General features: G+C 44.4%; 1 protein-coding gene across 3 annotated transcripts in view; it reads left to right on the top strand.

Annotated features, from left to right (window-relative positions):
• Positions 1 to 1,538: 1,538 nt before the first annotated feature.
• IRF2 (interferon regulatory factor 2) overlaps positions 1,539 to 20,710 on the top strand; it is a 42,625-nt gene continuing 23,453 nt past the window's right edge. The window contains exons 1-3 of one of the 3 annotated variants that reach the window (XM_051620061.1): positions 1,539 to 1,821; positions 13,508 to 13,577; positions 19,480 to 20,669. In XM_051620061.1, coding sequence (XP_051476021.1) covers positions 20,583 to 20,669 — 87 coding nt within the window. In that variant the 5' untranslated portion in view covers positions 1,539 to 1,821; positions 13,508 to 13,577; positions 19,480 to 20,582. Of the gene's footprint in view, positions 1,822 to 7,814; positions 7,898 to 13,507; positions 13,578 to 19,479; positions 20,670 to 20,710 lie in introns of those variants that run through there. The other 2 variants (XM_051620060.1, XM_051620062.1) reach the window with 2 other exon arrangements.

Raw genomic sequence — 20,710 nt, 5'->3', positions numbered from 1 at the left:
TGCACATACATGTCACATATGTATAGATGTGCATGCTTGTCAGAGAGATGTGACACCTCTCTCTCTGTCTCCATACACCGCCTGTTGTAAGGAGTACTTTTCATGTCTCCCTCAGTCCCCCAGTGCTTGGACCCGTTCTTTCATCACTTGTAGGTAAGGCTAAGTAAGAATGACATATTCCAACCTCTTCTGTCTGTTTTATGTGCTGTAGTTTGCATCGGGATGATCTAAATTCTGCAGAACTGCAGAACACCTTTGGTCTCTCCATAGACTGCACAAACAACTGCAGTTGGCAAACCCTTTTGAAATCCAAGAGCTCTCTCTTGAGGTAACCCAGCTGCTTGAGACTTACTGGGTTGAAAGGACCTGGTCTTGAATTGTTCTCATCATAGGACATTGACATACTCCTTTTTTAAAGGCAATGGACAGTCACAGGATGTGTGTGTGCCAGACCCAGACCACCACTCCCACCTCAGCGGCAGGGGAAGAGAAGCTGCTGGTGATGCTGAAGGAGCCAAGCTGCAGGGATTCCCTCAAGGTCTCTGGGAAAGCCTGCTTTGAGGCATGGGCTTGTGCATTCCAGCACAGTGTTCCCTGACTCCTCACTGCCTGAAGCTGTCCTGGGGCTGGTGGCTCCAGCTCTTGGCTCAGTTTGGCTTGGGGCTGACCCCCCCTGCCTTATTAGGGCTGGGTGTGGGAGTCAAGCTATGAATAAAATGTAAGATTTACACATGGAAGTCAGGCCTTGAGTTAATATTTAAAGAGGCTCTCGGATATTAAAGATGGCCTCTCCTTTGCTCTTGTGAGACCCCACCTGGAGTATTACATCCAGCACAGGGGCCCCTGACCTAAGGAGGACATGGAGCTGTTGGAGTGAGTCCAGAGAAGGGCCACAACAGTGATCAAAGGGCTGGAGCACCTTTCCCGTGAAGACCCGCTGAGAGAGCTGGGGCTGCTCAGCCTGGAGAAGAGAAGGCTCCAGAGAGTCCTTATAGTGGCCTTCCAGTACCTGAAAGGGGCTACAGGGAAGCTGGGGAGGGGCTTTTTACAAGGACAGAGGACGAAGAGTAATGGCTTTAAACTGTTAGAGGGTAGTTTTAGTCTAAATTGTAATAAGAAATACTTTTCCTTAAGGGTGGTGAGACACTGGCGCAGGTTGCCCAGGGAAGCTGTGGACGCCCCCGCCCTGGAGGTGTCCAAGGCCAGCTTGGATGGGGCTCTGAGCAGTCTGGTCTCGGGGGAGCCGGCCCTGCCCAGGCAGGGGGGCTGGAACCAGACGATGGTTAAGGTGGTCCCTGCCAACCCAAACCATTCGATGCTCCTGTGCTGCGGCAGCCGCTGGCCCTGTAGCGGCGGCCCTAGCAGGAGCGCCGGGGGAGGAAGGGGCTCCGGGGCCAAGCGGCGCCGAGCCGGGCGGGGGGCAGGGGGCTGGCGGGGCAGGGGCAGGGTCTGGCCGTGCGGGGGCAGGCCGTGCCGTGCGGGGGCAGGCCGTGCCGTGCGGGGGCAGGCCGTGCCGCTCCGCCGCGGCGATGACGGGCTCAGCGCGCTTCCGCGCCCGGCGCCGCAGCCCTGCCCCCGCCGCCTGCGCGGCCGGCCCGGCCCGGCGGAGAGGCGGGGGGATTTCCAAGCGCCGGCGGCCGCGCCGCTTCCTCTCCTTGTTTTGCTTTCGATCTGGACCTTTCTGCGCCCGGGCGGAGGCAGTGAACTTTTAGTTTTACTCCCGCGATTATTCAGCGCCTGTTTTCATTTCCATTTCGCGTCCCCTGGCAACGGCGGTAACCTTGAGGAATTATATAAGGGCTGCGAAAACGGGCAGGAAAGGTAATTTTATTATTTTTTTTTCTCCATTGTTTTAGGTTAAAAAAAAATAACGTTACTGTAATTCCTGCCCGCACTGCCGCCGTGTTCTGCGGCGGGGCTCGGGGAGAGATGCGCATCGCTTCAAAAACAAAAGGTCGGGCTGCAGCGGCCGAGCCCGGCCCGGTCCCGCCGCCGCGCCGGGCAGGGGCCCGGGGGTGCGGGCGGGGGCAGAGCGCGGCGGGGCGGCGGCGGGGGAGGGGGCGCGGTGCCCGCCGCCTCCCGGGGGGGAGCGCAGACAAAGGCGGGGGCGGTGGATGGGGAGGGCCGGGCCGCGGGCCGGCGGCCCCGCACTTGTCGCAGGCCGGGAGGTTGCGGGTCCCCCCGGTGAGGCGGGGCGGGCGGGGGGGGGTTGCGGGGCGGGGGTCGCGGGGCGGGAGGGGGGGGGGGGGGGGGGGGGGGCTGCCCGCGCGCTGCCCGGGGCCGCGAGGGCGGGGGAGGGGCGGCGGGGGCGTGGCCTCCGGTGGGCCCCGCCCCCCCGCCCCGCCGAGGGTCCGTTACACAAGCGGGGGCGGGGCCCTGGCCCGGGCCGGGCCCTGCGGCGGGTGCTGTGCCCCGTGGCGGCCGGCGGGGCCTGCCCCGGTGTGCCCGGGTGTGCCCCGGTGTGCCCGGGTGTGCCCGGGTGTGCCGGGGGCCTGCCCGGGTGTGCCGGGGGGCCGGGCACCGGCGGCGCGGGGGGCGGAGGGGTTGGCGCGGCGGGACGGAGCAGGGCCTGAGGAGCCGTTAGGCCGCGGCGGGTGGGCTGTGGGAGCGGCGGAAGGCGGAAGTCCCGCGGAGTGCCGCACACAGGGCAGGCCGCTGAGGGGCGGGGGTGTTTCCTCGGCCCTGTGCAGCAGGCCTTTCCGCCGCTGTGTCTGTGTCTTAAACACCTCTCTAGAAAGCAAGCGTTTCTGTTCGTTGCTTTTTCTTCCCCTCCCCTGACTATGTGATCTGAGTGAATCCAGCGTTAACAAGTGCATCGTTTGCACGCTTAACAGCCTTGAAACACGCTCTGCCTCCTGTTTGTTTCAAGGATAACCTCTTGTGGGTATGGGCAGCGCTGCCGCAGCTTCTTGCGTGGCTGGTTGCAGAGCCTTGTGCTCCACACCAAGCCTTGGACGTCTTCCCCCCGAGACAGTTTGTCAACGGGGGATTTGTTTGTGTGTAGCACAGAAGGTCAAGTTCCAAGTGTCTGCCAAGGTCTGTGGTCAAAGTTGCAAGTGCTTGAAGAAATGGATCCTTCAGTCTAGGTTCCCAGAGATATTTAGGTCTTTAATTCCCATTTTGTTTAGTGTGAGCACCTAAACTGCAGAGTGCTTGGGCTTACTTATTTAGACACAGAGCTCAGATAAAAGAATTTCAGAGTACAGAACTTTGCTCCCAGTTAGTGTATGGTTATAATTTATAGCACAGCTTACTGTGCTAAGATCTTGCAGACAGCAGTCTCTTGAACGTTTGAGCAGTTGTAATCTACAGCCTCAGTTCCTGGAGATGGAATATGGCGTGTTTAAATTTATAGTTATTTTATTTAAGTCTTAATGGGTTTGCATATAATAAACTTTGTGGAATGCCTGCTTTAGTACCATAAAAAGAGAGTTGAGTGGAACAGCGACATTTAAATTCACCCTAATACAGAAATGGTGACAGAATGATAAAAGTAGCAAAATTGGTCTGAGAGGCAGATGGTTTCCCTCTAAATCACAATCTTTCCATGCCACAAGCCGCTCTGGAGACATCAGTGTGCTTCTCTGGCCTCTCTTGGTAACATCCAACAGGAGAGTTACTTCAGGTGGCCCTTGTGTGCAGCAGTTCCTTTCCACTGGTAGACAGTAGTGGAAGGTCTGAGGACCTCAGCTCCTTTGACATGGTAGCTATCACTTTTATCACGGTTGTGTGCCATGCTGCAGTTCTTCAGCTAGGTGCAGGGGCAGAGAGGTGTCAGTCTGCTGATTGCAGTGTTACCCCTCTGAGGCTGGGGGTCCCAGCAGGTCGGCAGACCAGAGAGGTCAGCCATTATATTTGACACATATCTTTGCGGTACCACCCAGTTACGTGCTGACTGCAAAAGTGACACATTTCAGAAGATGTCAAGTCTCTTGAAAAGAGCTGTTCATCACAGGTCATGTTATGTGGAAAGGGGTAGTTAAGTGGTATGAGAAGTAACATTCAGGCTGTTCAGAAGGGGGGGTTAAAGACCCCAGTCTCCATTGTTTGGAGGTCTTTGATATGTGGTACCAGGTGAAGTTAGAGTCTTAATGCACAATTGAGGAAATGATTCAGAAAAAAAAAGAGGTAAGATTCAAGAGGAAATGGAAGTATTTTTGGAATAGAAAATGTCTACATTAGAATAATGAGTATTAAAATGAGTATTAAAACATCTTCATGATATAATATTTGGAGCATTGAAAACTTTGTGGAAGCTTAGATATTGTAGAGCCAGGCTACAGATGGCATAGAGAGGATGGAGTGGCTTGCACGTGCATGAAGTGGGATACTCTTTGTTAAACAGGAAATACCTGTTTTGGGAAGTAACACAGCATCTCATTAATTTATTTGCTATGCCCCTATAGGAGGATTAGAGATACAGGCTGTGTGACTGTTTGCCCAACCAAGTTGTTCACAACAAGTGTCATGTTAAGGGAGAGCAGAGAAGCTACAAAAGTAGGAAATAGGATGATAATGGCAGGCTTCAGCTGCCCCCATGTATATTATGTCATGCTCCACCAACATTAAATTTGCCCAGGTACGACATTTTTAGGTGCCAAAAAACCCTGCTTCCTGGGTGTAGCTGGTAAAGGTACTATGTGTGTAGCAACTCCAGACAAGGTCCAGGCCAGCAAGAATTAAGTTCAGAATTTTATGTTAAAAATGCCACTGAGCTGTGATGTCACAGTGATCATAATGTACTTAGACTCAGTGTTGCTTCAGAAGGAGTAAAGCCAAGGGCTGTTGTGGCAGTGTTTAATTTTCCACAGTAAATCTTAATATAGCAAGGAAAAAGTTAGTAAAATGGTGAGAGGCAGCCAAAAGTGTAAAATACTCACAGGTGGCATGTACTTCTTCAAAGATACTAAAGACTCAGAGCAATTGCATGACGTCTGTCACAAATAACAAAAAAGCTGAGCAGGCTGACAAGCAAAATAAAGAAGCTCTGGAGAAGCCACAAGATACTTCAAAAGTTAGAGCTTTGTCTCCAAATGGGAAAGGTGGAAAAGAACTTAAAATCTGTGTTAAACACAATAACGTAGGCCAAAACGAGTCATGGAACAAGTTGCTAAAAGGTTTGAAAACAATTACTAAATCCTCTTTGAAATGCATCAAAAGCAGGAAGGCTGCTGCTAAGTGATCCATGTGTGGAAGGAAGGAGTGCCCAAGGAAGATAAAGTCATTGCAGAAGAGTGAAACAAATTCTTTGAGCCTTGCTTCACTGAGGAAGAGTTTAAGGAGATGCCCTTGCAAGAGGCTTTTTCTTTTTTTAAGGAGGGAGCATCAGAGGATATCTCCCAGACTGAAGTGTCTGTAAGAAAGGGTATCAGAATGAACCATCAAGAAGGATGAAGTAGATGGCAGGAGGTGATACTTGCTGAAGAGTGTGGAAGAAGTTTAAAACATTAAATTGCTGATACACTGCATGTTGTGCCTAATTTGTGGCATAGGCTTGCCTTGGTGCTCCAGGAATAGAAGGTGACAGATGAGCTGTCAGTTTTTCAAGGTTTCTAGGGAGATTGAATACTTGAGAGTTGTAATTTTTGCTTACTTGTTTGTTTGCCAGTGATTAGTGAATGGGATTAGTGAACACAGGTATAAAGGTGATACCTTGACAAAGGCTGGGGCTGCCTTTTGTTGAGGAGGAGTTGTGCGTCATGAGTCTTCTGGAGTTCTCTAAAGGCATTGCTGAGGTCTGGTTGATCCAGTCCTTCTTAAAGCAGGTTGAGTTTCAAAGTGGGGACAGGTTGCTCTGAGTCCCATGGTCTATGCCATTCAGTGGAGGGAGGAAGGAATAGGTGTTGAAATGACAAATGTATTGGTTTTATTAACTCATTTGGAATATCAAAATCCCAAAGGATTGCAAAGACTGCAGAACAATCTTGTCTTGAAAGTCCAGATAAAAGTTTTGGAAGGGAAATTCAGTACAGACCAGTGGAAGTGTAATGTTAATGGAAGGGAATGCAATCTTAACTTTCAGTACACAGGAATAATGCTTGAACTGCCTTTTTATTCAGCCCAAGACGATACAACACAGGTAATCCTGTGAAAAAATAAGCTCTGTGCCCAGAAGTGGCTAAGAAAAGAGGGAGCAGGTTAGGAATTATTAGGAAGGAGTAAAAAAATAAATCAAAAGCACCATCATGCCACTGTGTCACTCCACTCTCCTGAATACTTTTAACAATTTTTGTTTCCACATCTCTAAAAAGGATGTAGTGAAAGTTGATGAGCTACAGAGAAGGGCAGTAAAGATGATCAACCGTATGAAAGAGCTTTTGTGAAAGAGCAAGGAGCTTGGAAAAGAAGTAACTGAAGAGGGTGTGGGGATGTTTTTTAAAGTCATTTAGTGTAATGAAGAAAGTGATCAGGTAATAGTACAGATAAGATAAATGTGACAACAGGAGGTGTTTGTCCTGCTATAGGCAAATTGTGGTGCTCATGGCCACTGCATGTATGTCAGGAGTTTGCATGGGTTCAGGTGATGAGGTGGTCTGTGGGAGAGAAACTTGCTGTGCAACTTAGCAGTCAGAACAGTTCAGTATCAAATTTTGGGCACTGACTGCCCACAAAGAATTAACTGCAGATGCTGATCAGGAATTATTACTGAAAACCACAAATAGAAACCCTCTCTGCTGAGAACCATAAGCTATGGTCCATTTTCAGATAACGTAAGAGACGCAACACTGCGTGTTGCCCTTTGTTATGTATCTTACGAAACTTACAGCAAAAAAAAGTTTCTCTGGTGCTCCTTTTTAACGTTTGCTTGTTAACCCTGGGCTTGTTAGCCTCACACAAATTACAGTCACATTAAGTGCATCCTGTATGCATTTAATGTTGCGTAGGTGTGACGTCCTCTGATGTTTGCAGAATTAGAACCTCAACTTCTATTTTGTGGATCTTACATTGAAAGTCATGGTCCATTTGTAGGTAAAGCAGTAATACTAAATGTGTTTTTTATCTCTGTGACTCGTTTGTAAAGATTGCGCTTTTGAAGCTTGATTCTTCAAAGGCCTATGATGATTGTGATATTGAAGGCATAAAGCATAAGGTAGTGTTTACAGAGGTTTTATTATAGCTTATGGTGCTATAAACTGTGATTAGTGTAAAACATTTTCTGGTTTGTCCCTTGAGATCACAAGCACAAAAGCAAAACAACAAATAAGCAAGCCAAAAAGATTCTGGGTGCAGTGTATATAACATAATGGAAAAAATAATTCGCTGTAATTAAATAAATTCCCCTTGAGTTTTCTTGGAACTATATGAAGGTTCTTCCTTGTACTGACTGTGTGTGAACTCTTGTGTTAAGATTAAAATAACCAGTAAGAAAAACTGGAATCAGCAATTAACACATACTAACAGTTAGTTGAAGGGAATGCATGTTAACAGTTCAGAGTTTACTTTCTGAATATATGTTAATACACATACATACTTATCTACATATATATATATAAAAATATAAAATTAGATGTTTTGTATATAACATAATTAATATATTGTACAGCAAACATTTTTTATTGGTAGACTGTGAACCAGTTTTAAATCTTGCTCTTCAAGTTAGTGCTGGATATGTTTTCAATTTCTTCAAAGTTGATGAAAAATTGGTGGGTTTTTTGAATGAGCTAGGGAGAAGAGAGAGAAGTGGTAAGCAGTAATGTCTGGTTTATTAATTTGTAGTATGCTGCAAGCCCGGCTTTGTGTATATTGAACATCTTCTGACTCCTTTGTTTACTTGGGGACAGATTGCAACAAATGTACAGCAGTTTTTAGTACAAGGCAGAGGTTTTATCTTGTTGCAGCTGGAACAGAGGCATCCAGAAGCAAATCTGCCTGAATGTGGCATGTTGTTTCACCCAAGGTACAGAACTGAATTCTAGCTTTAAATTATTTTAATATATTGTTGCTATTCGGGTTGCTAGCTTTCAAGATGAGCTTGGAAGTAATAATTTCTATATTCTTGCACCTTAAAGAGTAGAGCAGATTATGGTTTGATGGTCTTTCAGCTAACCTTTACAGGTTTGGTTTGTAGACCCCAGCATACCTGGTGTTAGCAATGGAGTTGAGCTGTGACATTTGTCCTTTAGTTTGAACTGCATGTGATAGTGGATGTTGTGTAATTATTTCCCTTTTGCTGTAAAAATATTTAAAGTACTTTTTAATTTAAAGACTTATACACGTAACAACGATGCAGCACAAAAGAAGGAAGCATTGCTTACATTTTGTTTCAAGGAAGTCTGAAAGTGTGGTTAAGTTCGGCTTTCTGATGTGTACACAGAGGGATATCTGTGGCTTGAGGGGCTTGATGAGTGCACAGAAGACAAAGTCTACCTTAGTATTCCTGCTAGTATTGGGCATTGCTTGACAGCATTACAGTCAAACCTCTTACAGCTTTAGCTAAGCAAGGTAGTGCATTGATCCTTTAATAAGTTCAAGTAGCAGTGAATTTAGGTCTTTGTCTTCATTTCATACCTATATATGTAACATGCATTTGGTGTGTGGTGTGAGCTTTTCTGCATTTGGTGCACTGGCTGCTCCTATAAGGTATTTCATTGAATCATGTACATGTGCTTTAAATGCAGCTGAGAGATGAATCCAGTAGAAAATACTAAACTACTGAATATAATTGGATGTGGCATGCAGATTTGTAAAATGAAAATCAAACACCCCTTGCCTTGAAACACATTCCAAAATTGTGACAGCATCTTACAAATTTTATCTAAAATGAAAGTAGTTCCACAATAGGAAAGAAGGCGGGATAGGAGACTAATGTTTTTAAATTACTGAAAGCTTTCCTGCAGGATCTGAAATCCCAACAGTGTTACATCAAAAAGATGAAAGCAAAACTTGAGGATAAAACTGAAACCAGATATAAACAAAAGCGAAACTGACTCCATTGGTTTTCATTTCCCAGTTGGCAAAAATGAAAGAATAAACATAAGAGCAAAGAAGCAGGAGTGCTGAACATGAAAAATTGTTTTGATTTTATTATTTATTTAATCTGCTGGTAAATTTGGCTTCTGCATGACAGTACTTCTTTAGCAGATGACACAGTAGGGAGTTGGAGTTGCTCTCCCTGGTTTATCCAGGTGCCACTTCCCCGCTTGGTGGCCTGTGTGGTGACCCTACTGTATGAAAAGCAATGGTGTCTTCGGTCACAGAAGTAACATTTTGAAATGCTGTGGCAAATGCATACAAAAAGTACAGATGAGGTGATGACATCCAGTATGATGAAAGCGAGTCATTCAGCTGGTAGGTGCACTTGAGATTTATTCATGCTGAGCCATGAATTGTTAAGAGGACCAGGTATAAAACTTGTTGTGGGCTTTTTTTTTTTTTTGCTGCCCCCACCTTTGAGGTCCGCTTAGATCTGGGTCAGATGTTATCCGATGTCAGCTTTGCTGTTGACATTAAATTACTATAAATGGTTTCACACCATTTCCACAGATAAGTCAGCAGCTAGAAGGTCCTTCTTGACCTCGAAAACTAGCTGGTGAATTAGTCAAAAGATGGCCAAACATTGGGTGGCTTTGGAATCTCAAATTAATATCCTTCTCATACATAGAGACATAGGCTCCTGGGCTATATTGACAAAGATTGGCTGGATGTTGAGGAGAAGCTTAGACAATTGCTGCTCTGCTGAAGCTGGACAAGGGTGAAATGAAATACTTCAATTCCAGAGGTCTAATTCTCACACATTTGCAAACACTGCATTTGAACATATCAGAACTAAATTCTTGGGATGCCAAGACTGTTTTGGAGATTTGAGATTGATGAAGCTGAAGACTAGCTTTCTTTAGTTTAATAGTATTTATATGGCTTAGATGAGAAATTAAGATGAGTTCAGTGGTCTCACTCTAGTTCAGTGGTATTTTAGGAAACTTCCAAGATAGAAATAGCTGCTGCAGTTCAGAACTTGAGGCTCTCTCATTGCTGCTGGTCTGTGGTCAACAGAGAGTTTAATTGAAGAACACTTTTTATAACCAATCATTAACTATTCATATTGCAACATGAAAATGATTTAAGAAGTTCCTGTATGTTCTGTGGCAGTGGAAAGAACAGCATTTTTATAAAAAGGAGAATCACATCATACTGTTTCAACAAGCATCAGTATTAAGCATTTTTAATACTTAGTACTCTTTAAACACAAGCCTTTAAAGTATATGCACAAAAGAAAGACATTTCTGTGTTAAATTCACCAATCTCAAGCAATATCTCTGTAGTAACTAATTAATTTTATTTTTTTTTGTGCTCCACACATCTGCTTCTTTCATGGTGCTATTTTTGTAACTGTAAATAAGTGCATGTGACAGACATGTTTCCAGATCACAGTGTGGATGATTCAGAAGATCCCAGCCCCCAAGTCTGTGCCTGCTGTGGTGTATAAAGCAAACGTCTAACTAAGCAGGAGAGTGTTTTTTACAAATCTGAAATAGCGTATATATATATATTTTAATACCTTCTCTAGCAAAGGAGAAACTGCTTTCTTAAAAGGGCTGTGTTTGGTGTTCGTTATGAGGTTAGGCAGAAGTAGTTCGTGTCTTTTGCTCTAGTTTCTGGGAGCTGCACTATTGATGAGAAGTTTGGGTAGCAGAAGTGTAGGCATGGGTTAGCTATTAACCTCAGTGGCAGAAACTGCCCTTGCCCAGACAATAAAATGAAAGCTTTAAGCAAATATTAAATCGCACTTTAGTGTAGTGTGCAAATAGTTTTTGCTGTGTGTTGCAGAACAGTATGTTATACAAACAAAGGTAGCTGTGAGAAACAAGCCCGATCCCAGCAAGCTGGATTACATCAGGTGCAGGTCATGGCCGGTGAATGTGAAAACTCTTCCTTGAACACATTTCTCAGTGTTAGCTATCTGGAATAATTTTTCTGCCTCTCTGAGTGCTTCTAAAATGTCATTGTCTTCTCGGCAATTCTGCCTGAGCCTCACAAGCCACCAGTGTGGGAACGCTGAGATTAAAGACCTTTGTTCTACAATGGCTGCTTTTCTTATATATAGCACCCTATAAAACACTGACCCTGTACTTAAGCAGAAGAATGCCAGGCAGAACACAGAGATGAAGTCTGCACTGGCTTTAAAAAGTGTTTTTACGATTTAAGATCCTGATCTTACAGATTCTTGTATTTGTTATTTTCCACTGCTTTCAAGAGGGAGACATGTAGGAGACATGCTCGTTAAAAGTTTTAGGGATGTCTCCTGTAAACCTCGTCGCAGAGCACATAAGACGGTGTTGGTCTAACAGAGCAGTGGAGAGACTTGCTGTTGAGTTGCAACAATATGATAAGTGTTCTTGATAGTTGTTTGGGCCTTAATAGCTTTCTAGTTTTCACCAGGCTGGAAGTTTTTTTATGAATCAGGTGTCAAATGCTGACTTTTCCTGTCAGCTTCCAAGAATGCAGAGGGGTTGGCTTCTGTGAATACCAACTGGCACAGCTAAGCAGCAGCAGCTATTACGTGTGAGTATTTGAGAACTGATTTGTGTGTGAGCACTTAATTCCAGAATAAAATTGATTTATTGGGGGATAACTGCCCCCCAACACAGGAGTTAATTATTCCCTTACAACGATGCCAGTAGTGTTCTTGTTGTAAACAAGTCCTTCCCAAACTCATCTGAGTAAAGTACAGCTCTGCTACTGAAAAGTCACCATCTCTCTTCTAGGCAGCTTTTTGGGGAAAAATAGTTAGACATCCCAGACTCTGAATGCAAATCTTGATCAATCCTCAGATGCAGCACAAAGCTTAAAAAGGAAATAAATCAGGTCAAAGTTCTGGCTGTTTTTCAGCCTTGTGGAGGAGGTGGCAGAGTTTTTTGTAATTACATACTGTTGACTGTGACTTGCATAGACCCATTGTCATTCTGATGCCACCAGAACCTGGCATTTCCATCTTTGCTCCAAGCAAGACCTGAGAAACTCAGGAAAGAAAGCCACAGGAAGTAAAGTAGTCCTTCAAAGCTGAAAGTAAGTCAGTCATTTTGTTTTGTCACCAGATTTGCTGACATTGATGTGCGCGCGATGATTGTCATGGCAAGGATACTGCTGAGATTATCTTTAAACAATCTATTAGAAGCCTGGGCCAAGTTCCCAGCCCATGTGAATCTCTGCAATGCCAGAGAAGTGAATGGGCCTAGCCACAGACACTGTGTTGTTAAAGTGTCATGATAATGTTCAACACAGGAGCCAATGCAAGGGAAATTATTTTATAGGTATTGAGATTCTGAAGCATTGTTTCATTACACCTAAGTCTGGAAGCAAATAACAGCCTTTTGTTTCTGTTGTATTAAAATAAACTGGTTCTTCTTCAATGTACTCCTAGTCTGCAAATCCAAGGGCTACCTTTAATGATGCCTGAAATCACTGCAAAGTAACAACTCATGTCTTTGCTGCTGAGGGAGAATAAGCTTTGCATGGAAACTAAAGGGAAGAGTCTGTTTTGATGTGTAATGTCTGAATCCCAGCCAGGGCATGTTAACACCCTTTGGGTGGAACAGAAATGCTATTGGACTGATGAAACACATTCTATATACGGTATGAGTTCCTATTGTACGTTTTCTTGGACGTGTTTGTCATGCAGTCTGTAATGAGGATTTCAAGACATGTTTGAGGTATTTGCTGCCTTTGTGCTGTTCAGGTTTTGTTGTTTTGTTTTTTTTTTTGCAGGGAATGTTGGGTTGATTGGTGTGGTTTTTGCCCTCTGTCCCTTGAGGATGCAAGGCTTTTCTTTCTTGTACCTTTATATGCCTTTCTTGGGTACAGCAGCAAGAGTGGAGGGATTGCTGAATGCTTCCCTCCTCCTCCATCTGCTTTGTGCCTCCCTACTGCCTGAGGTGGACACGACCTGACTCTGGCAAGCTGGGGCTTGGGAGATTGGGTAGTTGTTGCTAGTTTGAATTCGTAGCACAGCAAGCTATGTTCCCAGGTGTTTCACCACTCCACAGAGCTTTCCCCTTGCCACCCATGGTTCTGTTGTAGCCTTGCCATGTTTGGTTTGGGAGCCTAGAGAAGAAGATGAAGTACTGCTTTTTAGTTGCCTGTATAGGTTCTTCCCAATGGCCAGGCTGTGCTTTGTAACAGTCCGCCCGGGACCTGCGCCTTCCCACCCTGCTTCCTCTCCAGTTCTTGGCTTTATGGTCTGTCTTGATGGTCCTTCCACCTTCCTGCAGGCACCTGAGCAAATAAGACACCACCTTTCCTGCCCACAGTGAATTATTTTTCTTGGTGGTGGACAAGAGGGATATAGCATGCTCATGGCATCTTTGCTGCTGTCACCAAAGTGTTAGGAAGGAGCAGGAAAAATACTGCTGTTGCTACAGTGTGGATCAGGAGCACAGCCAACACAGGAGGTGGGTCTGTGGAGCAGTGGGCCATGGGGTGTGCTTTAAGAGAGCACAAGGCAAGAAGTGCTTAGTGATAAGAAGATCCACCAGCAGTTGTGATGTTTACCCTGTCCCTCCTTGTTCAACAGGGCATCACTGACTGAGTATTCCTAGGGAACAAAAGAGGCACTTTTACATGGAATTAGAAGACCAGAGAGGGTAGGTTTTGCTGTCTAAATATCCATGCATCCAGAAAATTTCGTCTCAGGTTTTATGTGTTTTCTTGCTCTGTATGTTTTCAATGCCAAGAGCTTCAGGATTTTGTCAACTCTTAACCCTTCAACCTCTGAAAAGGGCAATGCTCACTTTTCCTTGTTCACTAATCCTATTTTAATTACATATTCTGCTGTTGGTTCAAAAAATGATACAGATATTTGCATAATTTGGGGTTATGATGAAAAGGTGTGTTATTTCTGCTTCTGCAACATCGGTGATAAGATTCTCCTCCTCGTGGCAGATGGGAAACACACCAGGCAGAGTGGGTGTGAAATGTGAAATGCACCCAGTCTCCCCATGGGCTATGGGCAGGGGGATTTCAGGTGTCTGCAATCAGAGCAGCTGAGTAAACTGTAGTTCAGTTGTCTGTATTTCAGTGTCAATATCACATTTCTGAAGTATTTCTGAGCAGGTGAAGCTAGAAAGTTTTCCTATCTGGGAAAAGTCTGTATGCCTCTGTTGAGCTTGACTTCCAAGTAAGGCTTTGCTCATGGTTAAACATGCACTTTGAAATGGGCATCCACAATGGAATAGTTGAAAAAGGAGGTCCTATATGCAAAATCCTATATGAAGGCAAATTCAGAGCTGTGACCAAGGGACAGAATTTTGCTGCAAGTACTGTTCCTTAAAATAAGATCATGTCTATCTATCCTGTAACAGTCTTGGCACAGGGACAAATACAGAACCCAGTTCTCTGAATCCTAAAATTAGCATATGGTCTCATTTCAGCATATCTGTTTGGTCACACAGGGCGATTGATGCTTTTCTTAACCGCATCAGCGTTAGCAAACAAAGGCATTTAGAAGTTTATCAGCAAAGCACAAGTATAAGGTAACTTTAAAAAAAAAAAAAAAGTCAGGTTTTTATTTGCAGAGAAAAGAGAAATAGTTATCATGCAATATTCTGCACAAGTCCTCTGAGAAACAGAAGTTTTTTCACAGCTCTGGGGAAAGGCTATAACCTGCTTCACAAATGCACATTGAAGTATCTTATCTCTGTAACCTATCCACAACCAGTAACAACATTTCCATATACTAGCAAATCTTTTAGCTGGGGACTTTGTAATGGGGAGAGAATAATTGCTTTTTCAGATTTTTTTTTTTTTTACTGCCATAGAAATCTGTTTAGTTTTGGTTTTTGTTTTGTTTTTGTTTTTTTTTTAATCTGTGACGTAGGCATAGAGTAGCTTGTGGTTTTGGAATAACCTTTGTGCCTTTTCAGTTATCCAGATGCTGTCAGAGGCAGTGAAACTGAAGGGAAGAGAACATCTCGAACTGTTCAGATTTAATGCCTTACATGCCATTGCTTTCACTTTCTGTCTACAGCAACCGTAATTCTAGACAAGAGCTCTTCATTCTCAAAGGTTACAGTTTCTCTGTGGCAGGAGTGTTACCTACCATCAGGCTAAAACCAAAGTCAGACTTAACAGAATGTTTTGGCAGAGCACAGGGTGGACCATAAGCTCTTTATTGAACATTATGGAGTAAAAAAAAAAATAAAAATAGATGTATATGTAGATTGTAACCCAGCCATCACTTCCGTCTTTTCTAATGTCTATTTAAAGATAAATAACTCTTGAAAATTACTAATATTTTTCTGATACCTCTTTAAAAACCAACAAGTGCTGTGAGTTTCCTTCTGAAGAGTCTTGCATGAAGAACGTAGCAACGTTCATCTTGTGAACGTGTACAGAGCTGAAATTCAGTACAGTTTATTGCATCTTAAGGATGCTGTGGTGACAGCTACCTGCTCAATGTCCTTTGTGTTACTACTGCTAAAAATGTTGTTCTACCCATGTTTCCTTCCTTTACGCTGCTGTGACTCTTTCAGCCACGTCAACCCTAGGAAGCTGGCTTGCGTGTTTCGCATCAGGCTGCTGGTGTTATTCCTGTGTATAAAGCTCATTTTCAAGTGCACCTGGTGGTAGCAGGAGCAATGTTGCTGACTGGCCTCCAAATGGCATCCATGTTCTTAACTGGGTTATGCTGGCCCGGTTTAAGCAGATCCTGTGCTGTCTGCCCTCTGCAGCATTTTTTCTCTCAGTCAGATCTGCAGGATTAATAGTTTATAGCTTGTCCAGGAGTAGCCTACTCCATAATTTTGCAGTATCTAGTTGCAAAAAAAAAAAAAAAAAAAAAAAAAAAAAAAAAGAGAGAAGGCTGAACTGACTGCGGGACTAGCACAAATAGTACAGTAAATAAGCCTTTGAAAAACATCAAAACAATCCCTCCACAAACTGTGGTATCAGCACATCTTCGGGCCATGATTCTTGCCTGAGACTTGGCTCCTCACAGGCTCCTCGTCACCTCCCCTTCCAGGCAAATGCTGTTGCGTTGGGGTTAGTGTCTCACACGCTTGGCACCTGTTTGGGAGTAATTTTATAGACATTTTAATGTCCATCAAGACATTAAAGCTCCAACCACCAAAAAGACAACTGCCCCTGACTACAGCCCTCTTTAATAAAGAGGCAGGTGATAAAAATGGAGCAAAAAAGGGAAGTGATATTCACAGAGCTACCAGCCTTAATACATTTGTAGAAGGTGTTGTTAAATATTGTGACTTTTGAAGGCTGGCTATCTTCTTAAGAATAACAAGTGTTCATAAAATTAGATCCTGGCAGGTAGCTGCCCTTCCATGTCTAAATGAGCTTCCCTTTTCTTGTAGGGTAGAAAACTGCTTTCTGGAGTCCCATCTGCATTAGCAGTTGACTGTATTTCTTGGTGGCTGTTCTTCTCTTCCTCCACTATGGGACAGTGCTGGACGAGAAGAAAAACCGAACTGTTATTTTCAATGTAATGCCAGAAAGTTTGTCTCCAACATGCATCTCTGGGAGTGCTAGGCATTTTCCCATGCTCTCCCCAAAGAGACGCTGGGGTTCAGTAGAGTCCAGGTTTGAAGCTGTGATTTAAATGCACAGGGGCTTAATTAGCAGTTTTGGATTAAGGGATTCCTCCCTGTCCTCCCCAGCCACTTGTTCCCACTCCCATGCCAGAGTGTCCTCCTCTCAGTTGTGCTGTCACACGTCTTTGAGCAGGATGAGAGCCATGATCTGAGTTCAGACAAAAAAAGCCTTACAGAAAGAGGTATTGCTTGTAAGCCTGCTAAGTCTTGTTCACAAAATTGCCTGTGTAAAGCATAGCATTAGCATGTGACAAAATCTGGATGGGACCAAAGGCTGGGGGTGGTGGAGTGATACAGTGAGAGATGCTCCTTTGCTACTGCTGGAGCTGCTTCTTCCCCCTTAATCCCCTGCCTGCTCCACTGCTCTCCCCTGTCAGCCCAACCTCTCCATCCCACACATGGTCTCTCCAACATGAAGGATGATGGTGCCAAGTGGCCCAGTATTAAACTGTTTTACTCCCAGTTAACCTGAGTGCAAAGGTTCAGGCTGGCAAAAGTAACTGCACTACTGGAGAAGTGTGCTTAGGCAGTGGAGGGTTGTTCATGACTGAGTATCTCACAGGGTGGTAAAGCTGGTAGGAACTTGTTGCCTTGGCAGCTCTGAAAATACTGGTAGGAGTCCACTTGTCCAAATACAAAAAATACAGACAACTGCATGTATCTTCTTCTACATGTAAATGTCCAGGGGAAGTGCAATATTAATATTGACCAGGAATGGGAGATAGGTGCCCCTGGTTTTACAGCCTGCTTCAGACTGTAAATGTTGAAAGTTTCATTCCTCTTACAAGGATTGGCTGTTTCTGCTTTTTCCTTTCCATAGCATAAACACTTGAGACAGGCTGGGGGGAAGGAATTTGGCACACCTGCTGTTTTGTATGGCTCACCTTAGTTTCTGGCTTTGTAGGTTTGTTTTATAATTCATGTATTCTGAAGGAGAGTGAAGCTGGCTTCATGTTGGGTGATAGCCCCTGAAACTTTACTGCATATCTTGGAGAATTTCAAAGGTCTTTACAAACTTGAAAGACTCTTCATGGCAGAACGTAATTATCCTGCTGCTCACTGATGGATAGACTTCAGGTTCACCCACCGGGAGCTATCAAAATAAGACTCCTAAGTGCACCCAGTAACCCTGCTTAGGGGCAGACAGAAGCTACTTTTAAGGCATTGCAAAAGTTTCTTTCTGTAAATAAATAAATCATGCGTTTAACAGCTCTGGAAGGGAGATGTGACACCTTCATTTCCCCCAGGCAACTCAGTAGATTTGACTTGGTATTTTCATACCAAGGATGTTGTTGACATACAACCACCAGAAAACCCACTGTGTTTTAGCACTGTTGTGGTCAGTGCTGTCCTGAGGACGAAAGGTCTGGGGTTGTCTTCTGAAGATGTCAGGCTTTCTTTTCTGCAGCATGTGCCCTAGAGGAGCACCGGGTATGTTTTGATGACCAGAATATGCCCACTATCCCTCCAGCTGGACATCTTTGCAGGTTATTTTTAGCTGGGTTTGGTTTTACTTTCAGATAAGCAGATCTTGGAAACCACTCCTCCCTTCTTACAAGCCAAACCTCTTTTCTGATTACCTGGGATTAATTTGCATTGGTGTGGGTGAGGGATGTGAAGGTATGTACTGACAGCTGCAGCTGCTAATCCCAGAGGAGTCCCAGGGTGCTGAAAAGGAGATGAGCAAACTGCAGCATCTGCAGGGGAACAGCTGGGGAAGCCACCAGGGACGTGGGAGGGAAGAAATTACTGGCTCAACTGTGCCATTTTGTACAAGACCAGCTTCCTTGTAGTAGCAGTGTTGGCAGCTTTCTCATCTCCTGGAAAGTGTTGCTTTCGCACAAAGGCAGCTTCTGTTTCTTCCACATTGCCTGTCCCAAGTGGGATTCATTGCTACTGCCTTCAGTGTGACTTTTCTGCTGTCTGTCTAGTTTATCCATTCAGATGGGCTTGAAATTTGTCTTAGAGGCTCACTACCCAGAAGACAAGTCCCACTGCTAAATGGGAGCACTCATATATTGAATGCCGAAGATGATGCACAGTGTTTCCAGGAACTGTCTCAAAGTGCATGCATCTTTAAACATATCTTACAAAGAAATGTGTCTAAGATGATCATTGCATCTACTTGTTTCTTCCTTGACAGACAAATTGAAGTTTGCTTGCATTTTTAGTACATTGCCATTTACACTCTTCGGCTTTGACCCAATGTGTAGTAGGGGAAGATGGTGCAGATCTCCCATGCACACTCTGCAACTTGGATGGGAATCATTGGTGCCAAGCAAAGGAGGCTGCAGCAGTGCAGCCAGCTGCTTGCCACCATCCCAGGGGCCAAAACACTGCACCTGCATCTCCCTCACCCGGACAACAGCTTTCCTCTTGCACAGAGAGGGGATTTGCACAAGAGCTCAACCACTGTTGGGTTCTGGGGTTGGCTGGTTTTTCGTGTCTGACATGAACCTGAAAGGGAGCTGAGCAATTGCAACCATTTTCTGAGCTATTTCAGAAATTTGTAGTCCCTGGAAAAGGCTGTGGCTGAAGCTCGAGTCACCATCTCCACACTGGAGCATCAGTGCATCAGTGACTCTCACATGCTGTGGCTGGGTAAATAAAATGACAATATGTTTGCTAAGAGATTAGTGAGAGCATGGCTGCTGGTAAATTCTCTGATCACATCAAAGAGCCTTATTGTTGCACTCAGGTTTTAATTCCTTATTAGTTTCAGGAAATACATGTCCTCAGAGCAATGAGAGGAAACTTTGAACGTTTTTCTTCCTCTTGTACTGGGTGTGGACTTGGTGCTGCCTAATTGTTCAGTCTGTCTGATGCTTTTGCTCCCATAGGAAGCAAGAACAAACCCATTTACATTTGTGTCGTTGCTGTGTGCCTTCAAATACGTGGCCTACTCATTTTTATTTTTTTTTTTACTTCTTAATTATTTTTAAAGATCAAAGGTGACAGGCATAGTGGAGCAGAGAAGTTAAGAATGATGCAGAGAACACAGATGTGAAGAACAAAGGAGAGAGGAAGGAACTGAGCCTGGTACAGAGGGAGAGAAGAGAAGAAGCAGCCTAAATGCAAGTACTTGAACATGGAGATGATGGGTTGCAGGCTGCTTAACGGGAGTTTAATGTGATGCTTTAATCTGCCTCTAGAGCTGACTGGCACTTTCAGAGTGGTGCCTGAGAAAGGTTAATGTTTTTAAAATTTTCTGCCTCAGGTTCAAGACTTTGGACTCTCATGTCAATAATTTACAGCTCTAAACAGGGAAGTGGTATCAGGGTCACGTGTGTGTGTGAGAGAGATAGAGAGAGCGAGGGAGACATAAAAAAAGAAGTCAGTTTGAATCTTAACTGAATAATACAATGTGGCATGGTGCAACTGGGGGGGCTGTGAAGCACTCGCTTACTAGCTAAGCAGTATCAAAATGTAAAATAGCAGCTAAAAAATGAGTGACTGGGTGTATCAGAGAAAGCTGGAGGGAGGGGGTGAAACTACTCAGCCAGAACCAAAGTGATCTGATAAATTGCTGTGATGTGAAATGTATTTTTCCTAATTTTAGTCAACTTTATGTGATAGGAACAGCCATTTGAAAGCACTCAGTTTAGCAGGTGCATGGTTTTAACTAGTACAATGATGCCACCTGCATGTTCATTTCTCTGGTTACATTTTTCTTTCCTGGCAAAAAGAGGTCTTGTGCAACTACTGGTACTTGGGGGACAAAGAGGTCTCTTTCGGAGTGTAATTGTTTTTCTTTGCGGCCTCTGGTATCCCACCTGGATCAGAAGACGAGCTTTTGCCAATATAATGTGTCTTCTTCAGGTGAGGGTTTCCCTAATCCAGGTGTACCGGAAGTGTGTTTTCTGCCATAGGAGAAGACCTTATAATCTTAGTTGCTCTTTTGGGAGGCTCCCACACATATAAAAAGTCATGATTTTGTTTATAATTGTTCAGTGCCTGTAAAGCTTTAGTAAGTCTGTATTGTGCAGAGATGGGGCTGGAAAACAGTAACCTTGTCCCTTGTTCTCTGCAGCTTCCCGGGTGGTGACAATGCCTGTTGAAAGGATGCGGATGCGCCCCTGGCTGGAGGAGCAAATCAACTCGAACACGATACCGGGGCTGAAATGGCTAAATAAGGTAGGGGGGTGCATGTATGCGTGTGTATGTGTGCTGAAGAG

Source organism: Apus apus, chromosome 4, assembly GCF_020740795.1.
Source record: "Apus apus isolate bApuApu2 chromosome 4, bApuApu2.pri.cur, whole genome shotgun sequence".
NCBI classification, from domain to species: Eukaryota; Metazoa; Chordata; class Aves; order Apodiformes; family Apodidae; genus Apus; species Apus apus.
Note: the sequence above shows the minus strand (reverse complement) of the source record. Positions and strands in the feature narration are given on the sequence as shown.